The 27,731-nt window shown below is 41.1% G+C and overlaps 1 protein-coding gene across 1 annotated transcript in view; it reads left to right on the top strand.

The window, feature by feature from the left end:
* CARMIL1 (capping protein regulator and myosin 1 linker 1) overlaps positions 1 to 26,286 on the top strand; it is a 133,509-nt gene extending 107,223 nt beyond the window's left edge. Inside the window, exons 30-37 of the mRNA XM_081873347.1 lie at positions 4,808 to 4,874; positions 5,631 to 5,827; positions 6,244 to 6,350; positions 7,771 to 8,200; positions 11,195 to 11,267; positions 15,048 to 15,281; positions 15,917 to 16,057; positions 25,241 to 26,286. Of these exons, the coding sequence (XP_081729473.1) occupies positions 4,808 to 4,874; positions 5,631 to 5,827; positions 6,244 to 6,350; positions 7,771 to 8,200; positions 11,195 to 11,267; positions 15,048 to 15,281; positions 15,917 to 16,057; positions 25,241 to 25,362 (1,371 nt within the window). The 3' untranslated portion in view covers positions 25,363 to 26,286. The remainder of the gene's footprint in view (positions 1 to 4,807; positions 4,875 to 5,630; positions 5,828 to 6,243; positions 6,351 to 7,770; positions 8,201 to 11,194; positions 11,268 to 15,047; positions 15,282 to 15,916; positions 16,058 to 25,240) is intronic.
* Positions 26,287 to 27,731: the final 1,445 nt, after the last annotated feature.

Genomic DNA, 27,731 nt, shown 5'->3' with positions numbered 1-27,731 from the left:
TTTTCTGTTGCACTGCATTGTCTCTGCTTGGCAAATGCCATTCAAGCATGCAATATTTGTACCTTTGACGGGGAGAGGGAAAAAAAGGAAAAGAGACTGGATCTGATCTGAATGAAAATGCATTCAGCAAGTTTATGTAACAGGAATAGAGCAGAGGCAGCGGAAACAGGGAAACGTTTGTGTATAACCTCTTCTGGAGTCATTTCAAGTCTAATTATGCTAAGCAATGGCGTGTAAAGTTTCCCCCTAATACCAAAATTGAAGCTCTCCATACGTGTTAAAATGTAATTTCCACTTCCAGTTATAAGAGGATATAACAGAAATCCCTACTTTTCCCCTTGGGCAGTGGAAGAATCAATACACTAGGTTTCTTGCCAGTTTTTCCTCAGATGCCCATACCCTCTGGCAATTCTACACTTCCATTTCTGTTCTTGATCGTTTGCTAGCCAGGCTTTGGTTTAAGGAGGAGCAACAAACTCAAGTACTACAGGTGACATGAGCTGTTATAGAGTGGGATACAACAGGAGTCTGGAGTGGTGTGCACCACCATTTTGCTTTAGAGTTGGAGTGTAACTTGGGTACTTGGAAGAACATGTTTTCTCTCCTTCTGCGCTGCAGGACTTTTCCTTTTCAATTTGTGAAGGTTTGGTTTGCATCACTTTCAGCATACTGTTTCTGCTTTTCGTGGTCTCTATGAAAAGAGTTACGGTCACATCACACATGCAAATATTTTATCAAAAGTGGTTATGCAGGTGTGGGTAAACCCATATGCATTGCCACCTGTAAAAATCATATATATGTTCTACAATTCCTACATTTGATGGAATGCTATTCATACTGCATCCTGAAAACTGAGCAGACATGTGCATTCTCATGCATCCTACATTACACTAGACTAATGTGCAGTAGACTAATAATGAAAATATCTTTTAAAATCATACTAATTGGGTTGCCTTTAGGTTGTATGAATGGCGTCTGCTTATCTGTCAATCTTTCTGCTGAACCAAATGCCACTCAAATTCAGCTGTATGGGCAGAACTTTTAAGAAGAATGTCTTAACACAGCTTTCCCCATCCTGGCAGCCTTCAGGTGTTTTGGGCTACAATTCTCAACATCCACGAACATTGGCTAGAGAAGACAGGGGCCGATAGGAGTTGTAGTTCAGAACATTGGAGGGTATCAAGTTGGAGAAGGCTGTCTTAACATATGTAGGTAAAAAATGGCTTGGACACGAGCTTCTGCAGGTACCAAAATGCTAATTAGGTAGAAAATAGATTATCTTGTATGCACTTCATTACCATATTCACTCAAAACATAATAGTTGCCATAGATAGGTAAACACAAGATTCCTCCCTGCTCCATCCCATTTTGCTGAAAATGGAAGACTTGCAGTTTTCAGCAATCTTCAATTAAGCTTTTAGTATGGCAGCATTGAGCATGTCTTAAAAGATTACTTGCATTCAATTTTACCAACTAAAACTGCCCTATTGATTTAAAGTCACCAAGAAAATGTGTAGATGATCTTGTGCCAGAAATTTATAATGAAATAAGTTAGATAATCTGTGCTTTCTTTGTATGGTTGGGACAAATTGATCAGTGTACCAGTGTACCAGTTATTAATTGCTCCAGCCTGGTGGCTGTAGGACACAATCACTGTCTCTGCCTTGCCACTACTCTTAGGTTTAGTCAGTTACAATAATAATATTGTTTCATGATCTCCACTTCCATAAGCAGTAGAAAGCTCTAGGGGAAGTCTTTTACACTGTCTGGCTTATTGTTACAAGGCAGTACTGAAGACCTTTGGCATGCTTGGAATGTCTGCTTCTTTATAAATATGCAAGCTGTGCACGAGGGAACATGCACCCAGATATAGTGCTAATATTTAAGGCAGCATTCAGTCCTGCAAAAGGAAACAGTGTGTTTATCAAGCCCTCCTTTTCTTTTTCCTTCATTGACTACAGTCCAACTATCTAACAACGTTCTTCAATCCTACTCAAAGCAGGCAGAGCGTGTCCAATAGCCACCACCCACCTGCTATCAAAAGCTCAGTTAACTAAGCAGGAATGTTCCTCTCAGTGCCCATTAAAGAAATTGCTTCAATCTAGGCTTTTGTTTAATTATCTGTTTACTTTGCATGGCTTTAACAATATATTGGACATTGTCGTAAATGTAGCGTAATAAGAGCCAGGAAGCTGTAGATCCTGATGACTAGCTGAAACCAGAAGGGGGAATAATCAGAGGCAGGATTCAAGGAGGGTACACGGAGTGTGTGTGTTGGGGGTGGGGTTGACATGGGAAATATCAGGAAAACAACTGTAAACATAAAATAACATGTTGTGTTGCATGAACGGAAGGCAGTACAAAAGAAACTCATGTGGAGCGAGGAGGAAAATTTGGGCAGGGGGACTGAGGGCTCTCTGTGTGCATTTAATCAGACCCTGTTCTCCCTCCTAATTGTTGCACACCAAAGTACCTCAGATTCTAATTAACTGGTTAGCATCATTTAGTTTCTTTTCACTTGTACTTTTTGGTTCAGGAACTGGTTACCCAGACAACAACAAAATAATAGGAATAGGCTCATCAAGCTTACAGAAGAGGTACCCCCACCCCCACCCTAAATCTGTATCCGTTCCTATTTTGATTCTGTGGCTTTTTTGTGTTTGCCACAGTAGTAGGAACTAGATTACTTTAGGGGTTTCACCTGAAGCTCTTCCCTGATGAGTACTACTGTTGTTTATAATGAGATTATTATGATGATACCTGAAGTTCTCAGCACGGTGCCGATGGGCACAACAATGCCCTTTGATACCCTACTTGTGGTCCTCCTCCTGCCCCTCCCTATTTTTATTGTGTTTGCTCTTTCTTTGTTTTTTTACTTGAGGGAGTTGAATTCTTTCCTTTGGCTTTTGTTTGTTTAGGGTGTTTTGCCTTTTTTTGGTTACAGATAGGTAGCCGTGTTGGTCTGCCATAGTCAAAACAAAACAAATTCCTTCCAGTAGCACCTTAAAGACCAACTAAGTCAGTTCTTGGTATGAGCTTTCGTGTATCTGAAGAAGTGTGCATGCACACGAAAGCTCATACCAAGAACTGACTTAGTTGGTCTTTAAGGTGCTACTGGAAGGAATTTGTTTTGTTTTGCCTTTTTTGGTCTGTGCTTTATTTGTATTGGGGGGGGTTGGGGGGGAGGGGGTGTAGGTAGGCCAAGAACAAACTTAAGCACAGACTCAGTCCTAGCACTAAGCCAAACTAGGTCACACCACAACAGGAGGACCAGGGGAGGAACAAAGCAACCGCAGTTCCTATTGTGAGTACGCACACCCTCAGATGTTCATGCTTAGGTGTGAACTGGCCAGATAAACTTTGTATGAAGTGAAGTGAAGTGAAGTGAAGTGAAGTGAAGTGAAGTGAAGTGAAGTGAAGTGAAGTGAAGTTTGTTCAACAATTTTTTTCTGTGCTGGCTTTCTCCACTGTGACTTACATTTGATTAAAACAAATAATGCATAATGCTACCTATCAATACTTTCATCGTTTGGCAGTAGTAGCATTTATTTATTTATTTATTCAGCCATTTGGAATTTCCGTTCATTATCCCTTCTAATGGCACTGACAGCTAAAAAGGCTCTAGCTAGACTTGAGATTCACCCATCTGATCCTGCAAGAAAAACTTGAGCAAGATAATCTCCTAGGGCTTCATTTCTCTTTTCAGCTGGTGTGAACAGGTAGATCAACCAAACTGGAGGCTAGATTGTCATATCAAAGAGGAAACTCCCATTCAGAGTTCAGTGGGTTCTAGAATGAGTAACAAGTATATTTGTACATCCATCGTTTCATGAATTTCTTCTTGGTCTTTACATTCAGGCTTTGATTTATCACTTTGAACTCTACTCTTATTTTTAAAGTAAATAATGTATTGTTTTCAAGTACAGTGATTCCAAAAGTGCAGGTTTTAAGCAAAGGTGTACACAGTGAACTACTAACCAGTTACAGTTGAAACCCTTTGTGCTGAGGCTGCCTAATACAATGAGTATTTCATATATTGTTATAACTCATAAAAGATAGAAAGAAAAGTTGTGAATATTGTGGCAAGGGTCAGCTTTGAGTATAAATCATTCGGTTTATTTTATTGTAGCATTTTAAAACTACAATAAGTCAATCCCCAAAGTGAAGTATAAGGTGATCACCAAAATTTGATAAATTTACAAGAATGACACTATGCACAATTTATAGTAAGGAATTTATCTGTTCTCTCTCTGTGTGTGTGTGTGTGTGTGTGCGCGCGCGCGCGTGTGTGTGTCTTCTTTCTCTTTCTTTCTTTCTTTGTCGGTATAATGCCTAAAAATAGAAAACACCATTCAAAGGTAGCTTGACTAAAAATAACGCTTAGGGTAATGCTTCCATTGTTCAATAATAATACTTTTGTGTGTGAAATCTCAGTAACTTCTTAAAAATCAGATGGCACTATGTGATATTGCTCCTTTTCCAACCACATTTCATCAAATGTGATGAATTTGCAGGCTCATTATAAAGTCTGAACACCAGGTTTGAATGCTTTCCAGCACAATAAATGATCATTATGAATGATTCTGAAGACAGAAAGCTTAATTAACCGTTACTTGATTAACAGATCACTTGATTTCTGATCCAGAATTAAACAAGCTTTGCTTTTGCTCCATCTTTCACAGCTGTGTTGACTTCATAATAGGAAGAATATATTCCAGTCTTACTCAGAGCTAACAGCTGCACTGGTACAGCTAACTTTTCTGTCCGCACTTATGGCATTAAGTTCTGCCATCTTTTCATTCTGCAGATGACTCCTAAGTCTAAAAGGAAGAGTATCCACAGCAGAATGCTGAGGCCTGTATCCAGAGCTTTTGGTAAATGGTTGTTTCTTTTCACAATTTATTAAGCTACTTCCTTAAGATTTATAAGATTTACATAAATTGACCTTTATAAGATTTACCTAAATAGACCAGGGATGGGGAATCTGTGACTGTGGGGAATATGATGATGTACTACAATGAAGGACCCATTCCTGTTCTAGAATATAAGCTTTATTTGGTCTGATGCTCTCATCTAACCTTATACAAATTAACAATTCAAAATAGATACTGATGCTCAAGCTTCTTTAGGGGTATTAGTTGTGCAGGAACCTGTGTCTACAAAAAAAGATGAAATACTTTGATAACTGCAATTCTATATTTAAAGACATTATGAGTGAATATAGTTTAGATGCTGTAGGCCTGGTTATTGTCAAGCCTCAGGCACTCACATGCTTCTCCCTCCCTTCTTCCTTCCCTTATGGGCTCCGATTCCCTCATACCCATTCTGGTTTAAGACATCCTATAGTTCACCATTATATCCAAATCAGAATTGGAAACTATGTGCAAACTATAGTTCTGGATTGCCACAAACCGGGGAGTGCAGAAAGGGTGGGGTGAAAAAGCGATCCAGCGGCTCGGATCCAATCATCAAAGCATGATTTGTCGTTATTCCAAACTACTTCATACGTGTCTGTTTACAAATGCCATTTCCCACTGAGGGGGGCTTATTGACAGGGTTATGCCTATGTTAACAAACCTGACCAGAGAAGCAGAGGTTCAAATATAATAAACTTCAAATATTTCTCTTAGAGATGGAGTTTGACTTGGACAAAGCATTGGAAGAAGTTCCCATCCACATAGAAGACCCCCCATTCCTTTCCGGAAGAGTGGACAAACGGACTTCTGGGCTTATGTCAGAGCTGCCCTCTGAGGAAGGGAAAAAATTGGAGCACTTTACAAAACTAAGGCCTAAGAGGAATAAAAAACAACAGCCCACGCAAGCTGCGGTGAGTGAAAATCTTGGTTGTGATATTTTACCTCATATGAGAGATAGCTGAGTCGGCAGAGCAAGAGACTCTTAATCTCAGGGTTGTAGGTTCAAGCCCCACATTGGGCAAAAGAGTCCTGCATTTCAGGGGGTTGGACTAGATGACCCTCATAGTCCCATCCAACTCTACAATTCTAGGATTCTTATTATTTTATTATTTAAATAATGTGCAGGCTTTAAGCCATGCTTTAAGATTTCTGATAGCCACATTCAGTCTTGTTTGGCTGCTTATTTTTCTGTCCTCTTGTCAGCACTCTTCATAAGAAAAACTGCTGCTTCTAAAACCCATACGCAGTTATGGCTTTTGACACCCATAACTGGCAATATAGAACCTCCAGAGGCTTCTATATTAAGTAAAACTATGTGTCTTATCAGGTGAGTACGACAGCACCTCAAGATGGCGAACAGAATGGTCTTATGGGAAGAGTGGATGAAGGCGTTGACGAATTTTTCACTAAGAAGGTGACAAAAATGGATTCAAAGTAAGTCTTATTCTTCAGCAAGGTACAGTAGCTGAAGCTGCTGTAAATATTTGGGGGTGTTTTCTGTCTTTAAAAACTCAAAATAGCAAGTACAGCACGCTGCTAGCACTAATGTAATAAATGTAATTATACCAATAGTAAGTTAAAGTGACTTATATATGCTAAATACATCAATATACATATATTTGGGTTTATGTCACCATAGCGCCACTTAAGTTCATTAGAATTCTTTATGATTGCAATTTAAGCAGAAGAGCCATTCTTTTAGGAAGCTGCCTTATACTGAGACCGTTGATGCTCAGCATCTTCCATATTTACTAGCAATGGCTCTCCAGAGTTTGAGGCAAGGAGACTTTTCTAAGCCACATCTGGAGACGCCAGGGATTGAACCTGGGAACTTCTGCATGCGAAACCTATGCTTCACCATATCTTGGTGACGTTCCAGTGCTACATGTCATGGCACGGCACTGCAGGGCATCGTGTAGGATTAAAGAGTGGCATAAGCAAGGGAGGCCGAGGAGGAAGGCAGTGGTGAGGAAAAGCAGACAGTGAAACAAGTGTGCCAAGCAGTACTTAAATGCTGCATTTCCTTTTCAAAGTGGTTTAGTGCAGGAGGGATGATTTTGTTCAGCTGAAGCAAATGTGGGTATTTTGAGGTAGGTATCAAAATTTACTACCACACAAAACCCTTGTTTCCTTGGACAAACAGAGTGTGTTCTGACTTGATTATGCTATTTTATTCACTTTCTTTTTATTTATTCATTAAATTTTCGTTACGCCCTTCATCATAAGATCTCAGGGTGGTTCACAAAATAAAAATACAAGATAAAAACACAAGTATTAAAGCAAAACAACAAACCACCCCCTTCCCACAGAAACATTTTAAAGGCTGTAGAATATTTAGCAGCCAAAGGCCTGGTTGAAGAGGAATGTTTTTGCCTAAGGCACCAGGTGAACTTCCCCAGGGAGAGGTATGATAACTCCACATAACTGTGTCTCTGGTAGACATAATCTACCAGAGAAGATTGACTTCTCTGGTAATATAAAGTGCATTCTTTATTTAGAACCAGCATGACTATGGAATTTAAACAAGGAGAATTTAATACAGTACTGCACCAGACTCCCTCCTTGGAGGGCTTTAAGCAGAGGTTGGGTACCCATCTATCATGAATGCTTTATCTGAGATTCCTGCATTGCAGTGGCGTTGGACTAGTTGACCCTTGAAGACCCTTCCAACTCTACAGTTCTATGATGGCTCAAAACTGTGGTTAGTCAAAATACAACTAAAAGCTTTCAATCTCCTTGTGATCTCACCAGATGTGGAGAGCAGAAGCACAAGAGTCTATGCAACACTAAACCGTAGTTTAGCGTTATGTCCAATTGAGGCCATTATAGCTTATGCGCCTTTTTCATCTATTAGGAGATCCTCAACAAAAGGTGGGGACACGAATGATTCCGGTGAAGCCACTGATGAAAAGAAGAAAAGAGATTCTCGGAAAAGTGGCTTTCTCAATTTAATCAAATCCAGATCAAAATCTGAACGTCCTCCAACTGTTCTGGTGTCGGAGGACCCCTCAGCACCCAAAGGGGCTGCCAAAGGCCCCACAGCGGACACTGCAAAGAAGGAGGTTAAATTGACTGAACAGAATGGCAACACTGAAAAAAACGAGGAACTGAAAACGCCAGACTCAATAGAGGAGGGGTCCTCAGAGGATGCCTCAAAGCTTGAGAAGAGTGACAGCAAAGGCAGTCCTCAAGGAGGACGTCGGTATGGAGTGCAAGTGATGGGCAGCGGACTTTTAGCTGAAATGAAAGCCAAGCAGGAGCGCAGAGCGGCATCTGCACAAAAGGTGACTGACATTTTCATTTTAATGGTCCGAGCAGTTCATTTGAGGGCTTACATGGAACAACGTAGCTAAATATTGGCGGCCAGCTTGAGGCATTTGATTCTGACCAAGATATATACTCAAAATTGCCATTAGGACTTACGGTTTCTATATTTTTGTGTTTGTTGTTAAAAAATTAGCACGTTTATATAAGTGTTGAGGTGACAGCTGGCTGCTTAAACGTACCTGAGGTAGGAACAAAAACTATAAGGAATTTACTACTTGATGTGCGACCTAGTACAATCCTACTACAATTGCTGGTGAGGAGCAGATGTGTGCTAGATGAAAAGATGGCAAATGTTGGGCGGGGTGGGGGTGTTTTTTGTGTGAATTTGCAGGAACAGTGAAAGATCAGTGAATAGGGGATTAGTCTTCTCTCCGAGCAAATATTCAGCAGTGGTCTTGCTCCACCTAGTGTTTGAAGAGATTTTAATATTAGCTCTAGGAACAAATGCAGTGCAAATAAGACCAAGTAGCATGGCTTAGTTAGCACTTGAGATGGTTTAAAACAGAACTCTCCAGCAAGCAACGGTAAGACTAATGAGATTTGGGAGATGGTATTGTTTGCAGTTGCTATGAAGTGCAGTTAGATATCAAATAGGTTAAAAAAATACATGCGACTTCCCACTTACGTGGGGATTACGTTCCCGGGTACCACACATATATGTGAAATTGGAATAGATATTATTGGCCTAATCCAACAAGTTACAAAATCTGGTGTTGGCTAGAAAGAGTGAAGAAACTCCAACCAAAAAGCTTTTATAGTGGAGCCTTACCCTCCAGGATTTTTTGATGCAATGGATATAAGTTATTTAATGTTTTATTCCTGTGTGATGTATGTTCCTACTTTGTAATGTATGTGCATTACCTTATTTATGTGTAGAAATGGTTTTAGCTATAAGATATGGGTACATGATAGTAAATCTATTTTATTTGTGGCCTAGTTTACTAAGATGAAATTCTATTATCTAGAAATTTCATCTCCAAAGATTAAAAAAAGGGATGCCAGGAAGTTGGTTTACAGCACAGGCAGGTGTCCCTAATGGGCTTAATGGTGGGTGGGATTGGGGGGAAAACAAATTTCCCAGATCCTTGCCCCATTTTTATTTTTATTTATTTTCATTTTGCCAAGCGTGTAAAGCTAAACGTGCACACGATGAAGATATGTTCAACTTTTAGAAAATACAGGGAGAAGAATGCTTTCAAAGCAGCAGTTGGGATCCTGTAGCTGCCCGGATGTTATTGGACTCCCACCTCCCATCAGCCTCAGCCAGCATGGCCAATGGTGAAGGATTCTGGGAGTTGTAGTTCAGCAACGTGTGGGTTGTCACAGGCTAGCCATCTTCCCAAAGTGTAGATTTTGCTTACGGTAAATGTCAACGCAGGGTGTTCAATAACAACTAATTTAGACTACACATCCTATAATGCAGAGATGTACTTGTAAACCAAGGACTGCTGAAATGTTATAATTATTTACTGTTGTTCAGATGTGATGTAGCACAGTGTCAAGAAAAGTTTTCAATGCCATATAAAAACTGATCAAGTCTGGGCACACAGGTGGTAGTAAATCTAAAGTAGGACAGGGGAGTTCACATGACTTCATAAAGGCATCCTAGTTGCCACCTGTTTGAGTACAGAAGTAGCAGAGCCATTGCTCAGGGGTAAGGCATCTGCTGTGTTTATGGAAGGTCTCAGATTCAGCCCTGGCACCTCCAGGTAGGGTAGGGCAGTGTTTCCCAACCTTAGGTCTCCAGCTGCTTTTGGACTACAACTCCCATCATCCCTAGCTAGCAGTACCAGTGGTCAGGGATGGTGGGAAATGTAGTCCGAAAACAGCTAGAGACCAAAGGTTGGGAAACACTGGGGTAGGGGATGCCCCCATATAGAACCCAGGAGAGCCACCACAATTCAGCATAAATACTGAGCTGGATGTGCTACAACAGCCTGATTCCGTATAAGGCAGCTTCTTATGTTCCTAAATGGGATTTAAACTGCTTGAATGGGATTACAATTAAGTTTGCACACAATGCTACTTTGATATCATCATGGGGAAATGGTGTTCTGTTAATAGATTCATTTTTTTTTAATGAAACCGTAAGTACATGGAGGCCAAAAGGAAGGCTGTTCAGAATTCCCACAACCCCTTGCAGAGTGAAGAAAGTGCAAGAGAAATGCAGGTATGCAACAAGATTGGAATAAATATTTATCCAGCCTTGTTGAATTAATTCCTAACACCTTTATGAATAAAGTTAAAAACAAAAATATGAACCTGCAGTGAAAATAATAAAGCTAGATGTAAAAAAGAAAGAAAGAAACACAGCTGATAGACCAGCAAAGGGCAGCTACAAGGATCTCAGGCCTTAATAAAGGCCACCAAAGGCAGAGGTGAACAGGATGGAGTTTACCAGGGACCAAAAAAGATTGTTGCGTAGGCACCAGTTGCACATGTCTAGGAAGGGAGCTCCACCATTTGAATGAATTTTTCCCCCCGGTGGTCCTTAAGATTCCTGGGCCCCAAGCCATTCAGGGCTTCAAAGGCTAAGACACTCATCTCACCACTTTTAGCCCAGAAACATATTGGCAGCCAGTATAGGTATTTTTATACCACCAAAATATATTCTCTTTGGCCGGTTCTTGTTAGCAATCATGCTTGTCTTGTTTTGTATCAACTGGAGTTTTCAAACATTCTTCAAAGGCTGCCCCCAATATAAAATGGACAGAGAGATGTTTTAATTACATGTTTGTTACCCTGGAGTCCTTTGCAAGAAAGAACAGGATATAAATTGAAATAAGAATATGAATATGAATAATGATTGAATTAATGATGATGGGGATGTTGATGTTGATAGTAATAATAGTCCGGAGCCTTGGAAAATGGTGATCTATCAACCAAGTTCAGAGAATTCTGTTAATTTTCAAGGATTCCTTATCACGCTTTTCTTTCTTTCTGTTTTAAAGAAACTAGGGAATGATTCAAGAGACTCAACAGATCTCTCGGTGAATTCAGAACGGCTGGATGGAGGTGCTACAGGTGCGTTGCTATTAGTAAAATGCTACTTCATTAACTAGTGCCCACAAGCTTGCTGTTGCCGATCAGTTAGTACAAATGAATGATTAGAGGTAATATACTTTTTGTGAATGTACTTGATTGTTAGAGTGATTACAGCCATGCTGACCGAGCCTTATCTGCACAATACCATGGAAATTAGTTTCCATTTCCCTCATATCCACACCTTGCCGTGCAAACTACACCTGATCAAATTCCCTGCACAACTGCCCTCTTTTACATCTGGCCTCCTTGCCACAACCCCCTTTTGAAATCTTGATTTATTTTAAAGTGCAATTATATTATTCATATCCTGTCCAATTTTTACAGAGTAGAAACATGTTACTTATATTTGTGAAAGCTGACCTACTTTGCTATATTCCTTGACTCCCTCTGTAGGGCAGAATTCTGATCTGTCTTATGTGTAGGTGATGTCAGTTGCTTAGCAGATTGCTTCATTTTCATTCACTACACTGTGGGGAAGCTAACCTAGAACGCTTCCAACAGGGAATAATTAACTAGTAGCATCCTCTATGCCAGGCCTGGAAATCAAGTTCCAGTCAGCAGTGATGGGAACACAGGAGAAAGTGGTTCTAAGAGTGTGCTGTGGATTTGCCTTCCAGCCTTTATAGATCTGCCTTATGAATGCAAATGGAGACGGAAGAAATGCATTTCAGTTTTTAAGGAATTTTAGAGTGGAAGACACCTGCTAAGAAGTAGAATAGAACCGATTAGTGCCAGAAATAATGTTCATTTGTCTGTGGATGAAAAAAGGCATTTTTCCATGGTTCCTCACAAAATGTATGTCACTCCTTTAAGGAACTTCAAGGATATAAAATTGCTGCCAGACTTTAACCAATATGTAAAATGTAGCCACTTCATCTGTCGCTGCTACTTTGGCTTCCCATCCTCTCTTAACTTCTGAAACATCCTAACTGTGTATTTTCTCTTTTTATTAAATGCAAACAACCCCATCTGTGTGAAGCACAGCTGGGCAAAGTGTGGCCCTAGTGAACTTCATATCTGTATCAAGAAGAGGGGAAATTGGGGAAAGCATTTAGCAGAAAGAGAAGAGGTGGTCTTGTTTGTTTTTGGCTGTGGCTGGTATAGCAACTATATGATCCCTGACAGATTGGGCTGTATCCAACTAAAACAGGTTGGTCCAACATGTGGCCCCATTTGACACACCACCACCCTAGCTCACATTGCCTTCCTAAAGCTGGGTAAGGGAGGCACTGGGCTTTGTGAAGGAGCTATCAGGGGTCTGACAGGGTCCTAGTGTACTCCCACCTCCTTCCCAAGCCTAGTTAGTGCTTTCCCAGCTTTGGGGAGGAGATGGGAGAGCTTTGGGACGCTGCCAGAGCCCTCACTCCTTCTTCCCAAAGCCAGCACCTCACTTACCCAGCTTTGGAAAGGCAACACAAAGGCTGGGGTGTATCAAATTTTGAACGCCCCACACACAGCAAGGCAGTGTGTGGCCTGTGGGTTCCATGTTGAAGTACTCTTGTGGCCGACTTGGTATGGAAAGTTGGACTACCTAGAAACAGTTTTGCTAGTGTGGGTGCAGAGATCCTTTGACCCTCCAGATGTTGTTGAACTGCAGCCACCATCATGGTCAATAGCTATGCTTGCTGGGGTTGCTGGGAGTTGTAGTTCGGCAACATCTGAAGGGCCAAAAGTTCCTCCTTTGCTAATGCAAGGAATTTAAGCTGTGCAGTGGAACTTAACGTGGCTTGTCACCTCTCTGTGTGACCTTAAAATCTGATCTAAGGATTCCTCCAGAGCAGATTTATGCAATGCTCAGGGGGCAGGGAAGTTCTGTTGCATGCTTCCAGGGAGAAAATGGTGTCTAAATGACACATAGCCAGCTGCACAAACATTTGCTTTGCTCCCTATATATACAATGTGCATGTGCTAAGATCCTTTTTGGTTTTTTCCACATAAGCCCTCGCTTTGAAATGAGCTTAGCTGATGGATATGGGGAGAGGGTTTTGAAGGCAACAGAATCTTACAAGAATGTTTGAACGTATACCAGTATTTCTCAAACACTCTCCCAAAAATGTGAATTAAAAATTGGAAGAACATCTTGTTCGCATAGATAATACACTTTTAGCCACAGAATGCATGCACACATGTACAAGTCAAAGTACAAAAACATCTATGTAAGCTAGAAGAATGTCTTGGAAAGTGGCCTGTGTCCTGAATCACCTACCTCTGAATTTAGGAGTAAAATAGCAGGTAGCTGGGCCAAGTTATGAGTTTGGGATATAATGTTCTGCATTAGATGACTGGCCAAGTAGCTTCAGTAGGATAGCATTATGTTCAGTAAGTAGAAAAACTGCTTTCTCCATTTGACACAAAAAAACCTACATGTTATATACGTACATGTGTATGTATATAAGCCTAGCATATATAAGCTACCATAGATTCCGACGTATAAGATGACTTTTTAACCCCGGAAAAGAGGTTAAAAAGTTGGGGGTCATCTTATACGCCGGGTACTACCTCCGAGGCAGCAGTGGGCACCAGGCAGCTTCCTCCCGGTGTGGAGACTGCCGCTCGCTGCTGCTTTGGAGGCTGCCGAAGCTGCCGCCGCAGCAGCTGGGGGGTCATCTTATATGCCCAGTCGCCTAATACGCCGGAATCTACGGTATATATATTTGAGAATAAAAAAAGAAAGCATCACCCAGGCAGACTTAAGCATCTTTATGTTCCATAGAATTCAGTACGTGATTGAGGAATTCCAGGATGGTAATTCACAGGCCATTGTATTTTATAGAACTGTGAAATGCATCCACCCCAAAACAACCTTCAAGATGTTTGTGTGATTAGCCATCTTAAGTTGAATGGTGGGTGAATCAAGATCCCTTGACTTTACTAAGGGATTTTGGCTCTTTCTATGTTGGCCTGTCTGGACACCAGTCTTCAGGGCAGCTCCTCAGCCATTGTCACAGACTTGCACTGACATAAGGGCTGGATCTACATTGATCTTCTCAAAGCTATTAAATATAACACTCTAGAAAGCTTAATGTTTTCCATTGCTGGTGGCTCGCTGCTTTGTTGGTCACATTTTCATAACACCTTTTTAACGTTATAAATGACGAGAGTAGATCTGCCCAAGGTCCACTGAGATATTTTGGGGCTTTCTAAGCCTCAGCCCAGTTTCTCTCTGCCTCATAAAGCTTTCTGTTGGAGCACACAGCTGTTGCCAGACCTCAGAGAATAAGAGGGTGGTGGTGATATTTTCTGACAGTAAAGGAGTGAGTATTCTGCACTCACACACACTCCATATCATCAGGCATGTGTCTAATGCTCAGGTGTTCCTCTGTGGAAACTGACTATATCAGATTATCCCACTCATTCCCTCATGTGTTACAGTCATCAACCTCAGCCCCATTGAGGAGCCAATCATGTACCCTAAGTCCTGCTTAAAGTGCTAATGACCAGGGGAATCAAGCCAGTTTCTAAAGCCAGAGTAGTGATATATCGGCCCAAACCATTTCAGGAATCTGGGCACATTCTCCTTCTAAAGCTCCCACAGAGATGGAAAATCTATTGGATGTCTCACTGATATTGCTTGTCAATGACTATATTCACATTGGTCAAAAAAGAGGACACTTGGGGAAAGTAGCAGCTTTTCTTTTTCCTGAGTAACTGTCAGTCCACACACATCCCTCTGTGTTTTTCTCTGCACCTACGGAGGCTGGAAACTTTTTAATATGCTGCACCCCTGGTCTCAATGTTTGCTGGGTCCTTTTGTTTCAGTTACTAAGCTCCACCAGTCTTCTCCAGAGAACCGGTTTGCCCTGAGTAAAGGTGACTCTATTGTAACCTCATCAGAGAAAATCACAAAGGCTGAACCAAAGATAGAAGTTGGGGCGAGGACACGAAGTTCTTCCAGCACACCTACCAGCCCAAAGCCTCCACTCCAAGCAGTAAAGCCCAGCCTAGCAGGACGGCCAACAGTTCCTCAGAAGCCACGATCTGCCTCTCGGACTGGTGAGAAGCCTCTGTACACTACGCTAGCATTAGCACAATGGCTTATGTGTGGAAAAATCAATAGTTAAATACTGAAGAGGAAATTCAGAAAATAAGATAATGGTTATTATTTTGTTCAACGGCGTTTTTCAATTGTTCTCTGCTAATCCTGACTAATCTTTTAAATGCTAGAAATGGGATTGCAATGGTAAATTATAAGAGAGAATGAGATATCCCCCTAAACACTGAGGTACTAATTTGTAGCCTTTGCATTATAGTACTGCCTTAAAGGTCTCAAAGATTACTACATTCTTCTTGTGTCTGATTAGGCAAATTGTTTCCCCTCATTTCTGAATATTGAAATACAGGTTTTAAAAAACTTTTTTGAGGCTTCGTTGGAACATATTTAAACAACTTCTTAGGCCCCTCTATTGTGCTTTATTGCCACATAGCCCTTCAGCATTTTCATTTCTTCCAGCTTACCCACTTTATAGAGGAGACACTTAGCTTTGAGGCTGTTCCTCCTCTATCATGCTTTCAAAAACTAAATCAGTACATTTGGGTGGTTGGTTGTGTGAGGGTTTATGTGAACGAATTTCCTAGATGCTGTGCAGCTGGTGACTGAATTTTTCTGTGTGCACGCTGTGTTTCCACAGAGGATATCCCAGAGTCTCCATCTGGTCCAGGTTCCCCTAAAACTGCTCTTCTTCCCCCCATTCTGAAGAGGGTTCCTTCTGATAAAGAAAAAGATGGACAGAGCAGCCCCCAACCAGCTGTCAGATCTCTTTCACACGAAGGTGAGAATGCTAGTATATTTCTCCAGCCCCCCCCCCCTTGTATAATAATCAGGGGTCAGCAAACTTTTTCAGCAGGGGGCCGGTCCACTGTCCCTCAGACCTTGTGGGGGACTGGACTATATTTTGGGGGGGGGGTGAACGAATTCCTATGCCCCACAAATAACCCAGAGATGCATTGTAAATAAAAACACACATTCTACTCATGTAAAAACACCAGGCAGGCCCCACAAATAACCCAGAGATGCATTTCAAATAAAAGGGCACATTCTACTCATGTAAAAACACACTGATTCCTGGACCATCCACAGGCTGGATTTAGAAGGCGATTGGGCCGGATCCAGCCCCCGGGCCTTGGTTTGCCTACCCATGGTATAATTGTTCATGTCCTCAGCTATCGGAAGTCAATTTGCAAAGTTCCTGATTCTGAATACGACCTTAATGTCTGGTCATAATAATGTGTTAATTTACCTATATTATGTGTTTTAATTGCATGCACGCACACGCCTCGCCCTTCTGCAGGGGTTGTTTCCATTCTAGCCCATGGTGCTAATTATATCTCCCATTATCTTTTGTGTTATCTGCAGCCTCCATCATTTCCTTCTCGGCCATAGGGCCAAGCTAGGCAGGAGGCTAATGTTAAATGCATCTTTACATTTAACATGCAGGGTTTTCAAAACAATTCAGCTAGCATTCTCCGGTGGGGCTGGTAGTTACTGTGACAGCAGGAGGCATGAAGACAGAATTTAATCCTGCTGCAGCCCTGCAGAAAATGCTGCCTCTGAAGCTGATATTTCCCTGGGCATCAAATGCAGATTTCCTCCCAGTGCAAATACCAATTTGTGGGGAGGGATTTTCCTCAGGACCTCAGCATGCAAGGGCAAGGTTAAATTGCCCTTCCTCATCTGTTCTTATCCCGATAAATATCACTCCCACTCCCTAAGCTGGTGCAGTATTTGCATTTCTAAAAACCTGCGCATTAGATACAAAGAATCCTTCTGTGTTCCATCTGCTTTGACCCAGAGAACTCCTGTCATTGGCTGGCAGAAGTCGAATCTCAATACAGATTGCACTTAGGTCCTGCTTCTGGTTGCCCATTGTGAGAAGAGGGAGGTGGACTTGATGGTCCATTCGCCTGTTCTAGCAGACTCTTCATATGTTCTTTCATTAAAAAAGCTCTACAGTGCTCCATCTGCTGATGCTCACAGGCATTTCACACATTACAAAGAGGCAAAACTGGATTTTTCATCCATTCATTCATTTTATTTGTATCCTGCTTTCACACACACACACACACACACACACACACACACACACACACACAACCATGCTCAAATCAGCTTACAACAAAGAAAACAGGAGTGCATTTCAAACAAACACTGCAAAACAACTCCAAAATAACGTAGCAAAACAACAGCAAATATAACAACATAAAAAACCTACATTTCAATACTATAAATGTAACAAGATTACTGAAACAACATGCAGCATCCAATAGCAAAAATCACAAGGGAGCTCCAAGGTTTCGCCTTAGTCCTAGAAACACACCTCCTACGATGCTGCTCACAGGCCGTCTCCAGCAGCAGCAGCAGCAGCAGCAGCAGCAGCTTATAAGCTTCTTATTAGGCTTCCAAGAGCAAGGGGTGGCGTAACTGAAAACACCCCTCCCATGAATTTTGACCACATGTTCAGCCCCTATAGATACCTGCAGTCCATCCCAGCTCCGTTGCAAGCATGAAGTGTACGATTAGAACATTTTAGGTGTATTGCTATTGTTACCTCTTGGTATATGTTAGGACTGGTTAAAAGCTATATCCTCCTGCTCCCTTTTTTAAAGTTACAGTTCTGTTTGCGCAACCTATACTTCTGTGTTATGTCTGGCTCCCATTTCACGCTCGCCCCTGTAACTTTATTATTATTCATTTTATTTATTCCCCACACTTCACCGTAACACCCTCAGATTTTTAAAAAGCAGCATTGAAAACTGTTCAAAACAAATGTACGTGGACACTCAGTTAATTGGTTCCTTTACCAGTAAATCATTGACACGATTTGCTTGGCAAAAATGATGAAATAATGCCAACTTATTTTCTCTCACTCTTTTGTGTATTGTTGTGTAACTAAGCATGCTAAATATCAGGATATGTAAAGCATGACATTTTCATTATTAGGGCTGCTAAATTGTATAATATAAACAAATGAGGCTAAGAATGCTGCTGATTGATCTAATCAGCCTTCAAAATCTGAAATAATTTGCCTCGGCCATTTACTGCAGTGAGTGATACATGTGCCTTGCGGCGGCTGCAGATTAAAGGGGCAGGAAATGTTTGCAACTCTGCAATGGATACAACAGTCACATCCTTTATATGGGTTCAGGTAGTAGTACATAGGTCTTTGTCCTATGCAGTTTGGCATCAGATGTTGCCTGCTGTAGAAATCTCCAGTGTAATATTAATCCAATTCATTTCTGACCCAGTAGTGTATCTCTAGAAAAGGAATGTCCTTATGAGAGTTTCTTGCTTCTGCAGGGAAGGCTGGTTCAGTAAGAAACATTGGGCTGGTTTGCATGTCACAATACAGTGGTACCTTGGGTTACAGACGCTTCAGGTTACAGACGCTTCAGGTTACAGGCTCTGCTAACCCAGAAATAGTACCTCAGGTTAAGAACTTTACCTCAGGATGAGAACAGAAATCGTGCTGTGGCAGCGGGAGGCCCCATTAGCTAAAGTGGTATCTCAGGTTAAGAACAGTTTCAGGTTAAGAACAGACCTCCAGAATGAATTCAGTTCTTCTTTTTTTTTTTTATAATTTTTATTGGGTTTTTACATTTTATAACAACAAACACACACACAAAGACAAAAACACACAAACACACAAATACAATTACATACCCTAATTTTCTTTACCCACTTTCATTGACTTCCCCCCACCCCCTCCTCTTACATCCCAGTTCCAAAATTAATTCAGCAAGTTCTTACCTAACCTCTTAAACATAATTCATATTGTTTTTAAAAATTAAATTCTTTTTATCTATATTCAACTTATCCAATTCTCTTATAATCATTAATTTCTTTTTTTTAAGGTCGATCTAACTTCCCTTCCACAAATTTTCCCTTTATTATATTAATTATAGGTCACATTGACCAAGTAAAACAAATCATAACATTTTATAGTTCTATTCTATCTCCCCCCCCTGCCCCGGTTTCTGTCCCTTCCCAGACAAATGTCCAAAAAACAAACAAAAAATAGTTCTTAATCCGGATTCCTCACGTCCGAGGCGTCTGATTCTCTGTCAGTCCCTCTCTGCCAACTATATTGGTAATCCTCTTTGTTGGTCCTAAGACCCCGAAGGAGTTCAGTCAGAGTCACATCATATTTTCTTTCATCCAGAATGTTAAAGAGTGTTTGCTGCGAAGGACCATCTAGTTTTCCATACTCAAGAGGAAAGTCCCAATCATGTTGCTTTATTCTTTTTAGTTTTAATATTCCAAGTACTCCAGGGACTTCTCTCTTCTTCTTTCTCATCTTTCGCAGGTTTGTAATCCAAAGGTCTTCTTGCTCATACTCTAACAATGCAGATTCCTGGTTGATATTTTCCACTTGTAGTGTCTGAACTCCTTCTTTCTTTTCTGTCAATTCCAAAGGCATCTCTTCCTGCTCAGCTGCAGAGTTTTTGTCATACGTCTCCTTTGTGCATTCAGCAGAGTTGTTTGTTTCAGAATTCAAGGTCATAAAAACTTTACTCAAAGCCATACTCTGCTCCTGCAGGATTCCCACGAGAAAGAACATCTTTTCTATCTCCGCCAGTAATTTTCCCTCTGCAGCCATTGTAATGTCACTAATTCCCCCTAGGGGGCTTTCAGTTATTTAGTAGTCCTTTTCCAATAATCTGTTACTTTGTTATTATCAATACTTTGTTTCCAATCGCCTCAGTTCAAATGTATCACCTTTAATTCGAAGAATTGTTAAATAACAAAATTCTTTACTTTGTCCGTCCGTTTGACAGCTTCTTTGACAGCTGTCAAACTCCTTTCACTTTTTCCTCCGGCACACAAACAGGACACTCCCGGGTTTTGGGGGGGATTACACACAAAGTTCCAAAGTTCCCTTTCTCTCCAGCACAAAATCTTCTTCTATCAAATTTGTGAAAAACTTTTAAATCATCAAAACAGTATTCATTCCGCCTTAATTCTCCGTTCCTTGCTTTAAATCGTCTATAAGTAGAGGGGGTGTGGACTTCCCTTTAACACATCCCCCGATCGTGCCGAATTCACAGGATAAAATTTTTAAAGTCCAAATTCCACTACTCACGGGTCCTTTTGTTATCCAGTCCAAATTTTGGGAAGAAAGTCAGCGCTCTCCGGCCATGGCTTGCGGCTTCGCTCCACTGAAGTAGCGGTCTACTCTCAGCACCACACCACTCTCCGTACCCTCTCCGTAGCCTTTAAAAAGGCTCTTCGTGGGTCGGGGAGGGCGCTTAAGGTGCCCACCGAGTCACCAAGTCCGCAGGCTTCCGCGCCTGCGGTTTCTGAGGGTCCCCGTGTCGCCGGCACGGCAAGACCCGTCTTCAGCGGAGCCGATTCCCTCCGGAGCTCGGAGGGAATCCGCCATTAGCCGTTCGCGCTAACCCGGAAGCCTCAGAATGAATTCAGTTCTTAACCCGAGGTACCACTGTAAGCATGAACACATGAGTGTGTAGACTCCTGGGGAGGAGATAGCTGTCATTTTGCTGTCCCCAGTTCTTTTGCTGCTGCACAACACTGAGCTAAGCCATGGCTTGGCTTAGCATCTAGTCCAAACTTCTGCTTATTGGTTTAGCTGGCCAGCTAGATCCAATTCTCCATCGCTGCACTAAGTCAAGCTGCTGCTTAGCTCAGCAAAACAACAAGGGAAGAACAAAGAGGCCACAATCTCCTCACCAGGAGCCCTGATACCTGCCCTAAGCCATGGTTTGGCTTAGTATGACATGCCAACCAGCCCATTGGCTTAACATTTGGTCACATTCTCAAGAATCAACAGCACTCTCAATTCTCCATGCTAAACTCCAAATGTAAACAGTCCTCAGTGTAACTGCTCAGCGGTTTGATTATGCCTAGTGATTACGCACCTGTCTCTTTGAAGAGCTGTACTTAGAAAATTAAATGCAGTATTTACAAGTTGAGCTTGAAGTTCATTAGTGTCAGTTACAATACATCCCTTCTGAAACCTTTAGTCAACTTAATAGGCATTTTTGTTCAGTGCTTTCCTTTCTCAGGTTTATGCTTAAGGAACAGCACAGCAATTCTGGTAACTCTCCTCTGTATAAAGCATACTAAGTGCTTTAATATTTAATTCCATATACTATATATATATTTGTAAAACCTTATTAAGTGGTTTGATTCTCAAAATCTGAGGCTGGAATCCTATTGCCTAGAAGTAAGCCCCACTGAGCATAGTAGGATATATTTATGTGTAAACATTCTAAAGGTTTGCCACATGCTAGACGTAGGAATGTCTTAGGGCCAGAGGCATTCCAGTGTCTCTCCTTTCCCTATCCTCCCTGGGGCCAGAAAAGAGGGCTGTGTGGGCATTTTTTTACCTGAAGCAACTCCTGGCAAAAAATTGCTGGCAAAGTTGAAATAGTGAAATCCATTGCGCCATGCATCAAGGAGCAGGATTTCCTAGTATCATTAGACCTACTGGAGACTTATCTACACATCCTAATAAAGCTCTCACACCTGAAGTACCTGTGTTTTCATTCATTTTATTCATTTGTATTTATTTAAATATTTATATTTAATAATAATAAATAAATATTTATTTGTAAACTGCGCTTTCACATACAAAGGTATACAGACTGAAAACATAGTATTGCAATAAAAACAGTTATCACAGGCCCTTCTGTATAGATCAGTGCCAAAGATTACCTCTGCTGGATAATAATAATAATAATAATAATAATAATAATAATAATAATAATAATAATAATAATAAAATTTCCATTTATATCCCGCCCTCCCCAGCCGAAGCCTTGGGCTAGAGTTCTGTGAAGATTGCCAAAGGAGGGAGTCAGGCTGTGCCCTGGCCAAAACTTGGTGGAACAGCTCTGTCTTGCAGGCCCTGCGGAAAGATGTAAAGTCCCGCAGGGCCCTAGTCTCTTGTGGCAGAGCGTTGCACCAGATCGGAGCCACAGCCGAAAAAGCCCTGGCTCTGGTTGAGGCCAGCCTAATCTCTCTGTGGCCTGGGACCTCCAAGATGTTTTTGTTTGAAGACCGTAAGTTCCTCTGTGGGACATATCAGGGGAGGCGATCCCGTAGGTACGAGGGTCCTAGGCCGTGTAGGGTTTTAAAGGTTAAAACCAGCACCTTAAACCTGATCCTGTACTCCACCGGGAGCCAGTGCAGCTGGTATAGCACTGGGTGAATGTGATCTCACAGCGAGGACCCCGTAAGGAGTCTCGCTGCAGCATTCTGCACCCGCTGGAGTTTCTGGATCAGTCTCAAGGGCGAGACATAGAGCGAGTTACAATAATCCAGTCTGGAGGTGACCGTCGCATGGATCACAGTCGCTAGGTCAGGACAAGAGAGGTAAGGAGCCAACTGCTTAGCTTGGCGGAGATGAAAAAATGACGCCTTCGTTATAGCTGCAATCTGCGCCTCCATGGAAAGGGAGGTGTCGAAGATTACACCCAAACTCTTAATGAACGGTGCTGGCACTAATTGCGCCCCCGCAAGAGATGGGAGTTGCCCCGCCAATCCCATATCGTCCCTTCCCAGCCAAAGGACCTCTGTCTTCAAAGGATTTAACTTCAACCGGCTCCCACCTAACCATCCAGCCACAGCTTCCAAACAAGGCTCATCTAGACCAGCATCCTATTCCCACCGTGACTAATCAATGCCTGAGCACAACAGCACCCTCCCCATTTGTGATTCCCAGCCAATTGGTGTTCAGAATCATGCTTCTTTTAATCCTGCCTTAATGATGCCCCGATCCAATCTAGTTCCTGATTTAAGAGCCATCAAGGCAGCCCAGCTCAGCTTGGACAGCTCCCCAGAACCACAGCTTTGTAGCGAATCTAGAAAAGAGCTAACTGGAATTAGTGTTCTAGGAACTGTACCTTGGGGAAATTGTCCATTTATTCCCACTCTCTGCTTCTTGTTCCTTAACCACCTACTGATCCACAAGAGGATGTTTCCTCTTATTCCATGACTGATAAACTTACTCAGGAGTCTTTGATGAGGTACTTTATGAAAGCATTTTCAAAGTACACAGTGTCAACTGGATCTCCTCTGTGTGCTCATTGACACTCTGAGAGATCACTAATAGGTTAGTCAGATAGGACCTACTCTTGTAGAAGCCTTGCTGGTTCTGCTTCAGCAAGACTTGTTCTTCAGTATGCATGGTAATTCTGCATTTAAACCTCCCACCAGCTCCCCTTTAGTTCCCTTCTTAAAACTGTTGTTCTCCTGGCCACCTTCCAGTCCTTGGGTATAAGAGCTTATCTTAAGGGCATGTGGTGTTTTTGTTAGAAGATCTGCAAATTCACATTTGAATTCCTTAAGAACTCTTCTGTGGGTGCCATCCAGGCCTAGTAATGTTTCAGTTTTTAATTTGACTCTTGTCACCGCTATGTGGCTCAGTTCCTCAGACTTCCTTCCTGAGAAAGTTAGTTTCTGAAAATGATCTCTAATGTGCAGTATCAATTTTAGAGACAGTTACATGTTCCTCACAGGGTAGCAGTCTTAATGAATAGCAAATATATATATATATATCTGACGTGAAAATATTTCTTTTCCAACTACATTATTCATTTTTGTATGTTAGGAAGTACTTCTCAACCCTGCAGGTTTTTAAATGCTGTGCTGAACAAAAGCACTGCAGCAAAAAAGTTCCATCTTTTACCTATTCAGTGCTGAAATAAAGGCGCCTTATATCACCAAATTACCATGTGTTGCAGCTCAGCAATCAAACCTTTAAATCTGATTTTTTTAAGAAACGGGTTTTCACCCATTCTCTTCTTTTCTCTCAGAATTCTTAGTCTTACATTTAGTTTTCCAGTGAGTATGTGTTCACATTGATAATGAATAGAGTGGAATTGTCCTTTTGGTGAATTCTGAATAATAGGAAACAAGCAGATGTGCTCACTTGCCAAACATGGAGGAATTTCTTCTGTGTTGAGAATATGCCTCATTGCATATGTGACTCATCAGAGCTTTAAAGAGAATGAGAGCAATTTCAGTTATTATCTTAGGGAAGGATTATTGGTATAATTGTTGACCTGTGCATAGTCAAGCACATTGTTCTTTATAATGCATTCCACATAACATGCATTCTGCTGTGGGCAAAAAAAAGGAGGCAACAATTTGCTCTAATCTCCTGCCTTATACTTACCCACTTTTTGCCTATGATGAAATGAGTTTGACAATGTGTGCAATATAAGAAGATTGCAATGGAAGTCAAAAGCAAATCATTTCGTTCCTTGGGAGATAAATTCTCTGTACAGCAACAACAACTTGGCTGCTTGGTAAGGCTAGTTGTAGATTTTATAAAAACTACCAATATCTTGTCTTTTTAAACAGATGTAAGTATTGCCGTGTTCATTTATTATAAAAGCTGCTTTTACATTTACAATGTAAACAAGTTCTCATATGTTTTGGTTTGGTTTAAATTAATGTATTTCTGCCACCTTCTGTTGGTTTCAAGTTAGTGTTTCCACTTGCACACTAATGAGGTAATTTCTGCTCTCCAATCATGGAAAAGTTACACGTGGATCCCTTTCTGGGTCAAGAAGTACCAAACTATCGAAAAGCACTACTGCCATGGCTTCTTTGGGTTTGATAGGGCCCCATGTGCAGGGCCTAACTTGATTTGTGCCGCTTTGAAAGTGCCTGTCCTCTGAGTGAGCTTTCCGCTCAGGAAAATGTGACAGTTCCTGTCAATGTTGATTGTGCCCTGCCATACATGATAACTGTGGAAATCCTGCCACTATCTGTGATATCCTTTGGATGTTGGCCATAACTTACTATTTTAACCAGCTTCTATTTGGAACGTAGGATATGAGCTTTTGAGTTACACAGAACTCTAATCAATGAACAATTTGGAGCAACAGAGCAGATATTGGGGTCATAGTGAATAACTCTGGAGTCATAGCAAATGAAGCTGTCCACTCCCCAACTTCTCAACTCAACATTCTGTCTTCTGATACAGGTCCAAAGAGAAGCCCAGGACACAAGGAGCAGAAACAGAGGTCTTTAAGTAAAGATGGTCAGCAGGGAAGCAAGTCCAGTGACTCTGGTGAAGAAGCTGATAAAGATTTTATTTTTGTTTAGTTGGTTGGTCGTGTATTTAGCAGTGCTCTTTTGTAACAATAAGGGTACCGCTTATCCCTCTTTTTGATCAGTTACTCTCTTTTTATAGAGGAGCATTTGGAAATGGGGGGGGGGGTGATTGCACTGGTAACTGAACTTCATGACTCTGATCCTTTGTTTTTTCCTGATCTGTACGATTCCAGACATTCCCTTTCATGCCTTTGCAAAAGCCAGCAACTTTTTCATGTCTTCTACTTGAATTTCTCTGAAGCAGCTATAATAATAATGCCTTGCTTTGCGGGGCTTTGCGGGAGGAAACCCCAAGCAAAGGAACTGGACAATTTCTTACACTAACCCACACTGTACAGCATGAGAGGTGTTGTACTGCTGAATGTAAATGTGTCAAACTTGCACGCAACTTACTTTATAAATATATTCTTGCTGAATGCAATTGCACATTGTAATTATATCAACAGAGCACACTAATAAAATAATTTGTATAAATAATATATATTAGATGCTTGGATATGATTTTTACATTCTCCTTTGGGAGACCTTTTTTCTTGTTTGTTGTACTGTATATAAGAACACAATATCCTACATTTTGTGTACTGTTCTAAAGCACAAAACAACAACAACCCAGAATTACTAATAACTTGATATGCTTCCATATCCATAAGTAAATGTTTGTTGTTGATTGGAATGAGGGCAATGGACATTTTATTACTATTGGTATTTTCTAGAGGGCACCTTGAGGGGGGTCAGTCTGCATTCGCTCTAGCTTCTAACATGTACTTTTGAAAGAAAAGTAGATTCTTGTCTGTAAAAGCAATTTTTCATTTTTTTTCCTTTGCATATTTCACAGGCATCTGCTTATGATACACGCTGAAGGGAGTTTATTCATAATGTATATTTGTACCAATAAAAATGATTTTACAACTGCAATTTGACTTTCTAATTTTAAAGAAATACTTTCTCGAAGTCTTTGTAAATTATAAATCTATAGTTCCATACTCCAGTACATTTTTTCAAACCCTAAATATAGGCAAACTTCGCATTTAAATTATTTCAAATCATTTTTGTACATAATGTAGCAAGTAACTTCATGTGGACAAAAAAATCTTCATTATTTTATTTTTAAAGTCAATCATTTCTTCTGAACGTAACATTGCAGAATATGAGGCATATTGCTGCAAAACAACCCATCATCTTTACACAATTCTATTGTGATGCTTTCTGTATGTTTCTGCCAGTGAATCAACAGATTTCCCCCCCCCCCATCTACCTTTCTCTATCACAACGGGATCAAACACTGATGTGCATCTGTTCATTAATTGGTTCGCTTAACCAACAGTAACAAAAAATGTTCTGTTACTGTTAACCAAATATCGAAACTAACGAAGGCTAAATTAAGGAAAGTTGGTCATATCAGGCGTGCCTTGGTTTAAGAGGGGAGGGCTCTGTGTGCAGGGCTGCCCTGGCCTTAGTTAAAAAGCATGTTACATGCAAATGAGAGTAGTGAATACTCTGCATTTAAAAAAAAAAATGAAAAATATTCCTGCCATTTTGAGTGGAAAAACGAGTGATGTTTAACCCTTTCCTGCTCAGCACTGCCCCTTTGCATTGCTTCCTCCATGCAAGGTCCCAGTATGTAATTTCCTTTTATAAATAAAGGTAAAGGGACCCCTGACCATTAGGTCCAGTCATGACCAACTCTGGGGTTGCGGCGCTCATCTCACTTTATTGGCCAAGGGAGCCAGCATACAGCTTCCAGGTCATGTGGCCAGCATGACTAAGCCGCTTCTGGCGAACCAGAGCAGAGCAAGGAAACGCTGCAATTGCATAAAGAGGGACAGCTTTGGCAAAGGATAGGAAGAGTTTTTAAGCATCATACCCTTCTCTGCTAAAAAATGTAGCATCCTAAAATTGCTTTAAAAAATAAAAATAAAGACTTCAGACAGTTACGTGTAACATGGTTTGCCCTCAAGACAAGCCCTTTACCTTAGAGGACTACTGCCAATCTTCTCTTTCAACCTATAATATACAGCGAATGAAGTAATTCAACACGTAAGAAGGCAGAGGTCAACTCTACCATTATTTAATCTATTATGCCACAGCCATTATTATTAGTATAAGTGGGTTCTATGAAAATAAATGGGATCAAGTGAACCAGAAAGGTAAGGTTAAACATTTGAAACGTTAATCTTTTTCTCTACAATAATCATTTAGGTAATATTATTTCAGGAAGGTTGTTCGTAACCATATCTGGTGAGCAAAGCAAAGTGACCCTGGGTTTTTCCATCTTTCAGGTCATTTTTCTTTCTTTCTTCCAATGAGGAAGTGAACATGTAGAACCAGAGGAGGATATAAAACTCTCTTAGAAGAACTGT

This window comes from Podarcis erhardii (assembly GCF_964252035.2).
Source record: "Podarcis erhardii genome assembly, chromosome: 8".
In the NCBI taxonomy this organism is placed as follows: domain Eukaryota; kingdom Metazoa; phylum Chordata; class Lepidosauria; order Squamata; family Lacertidae; genus Podarcis; species Podarcis erhardii.
The sequence above is the reverse complement of the archived record's forward strand: the minus strand, read 5'-3'. Positions and strand labels throughout refer to the sequence as shown.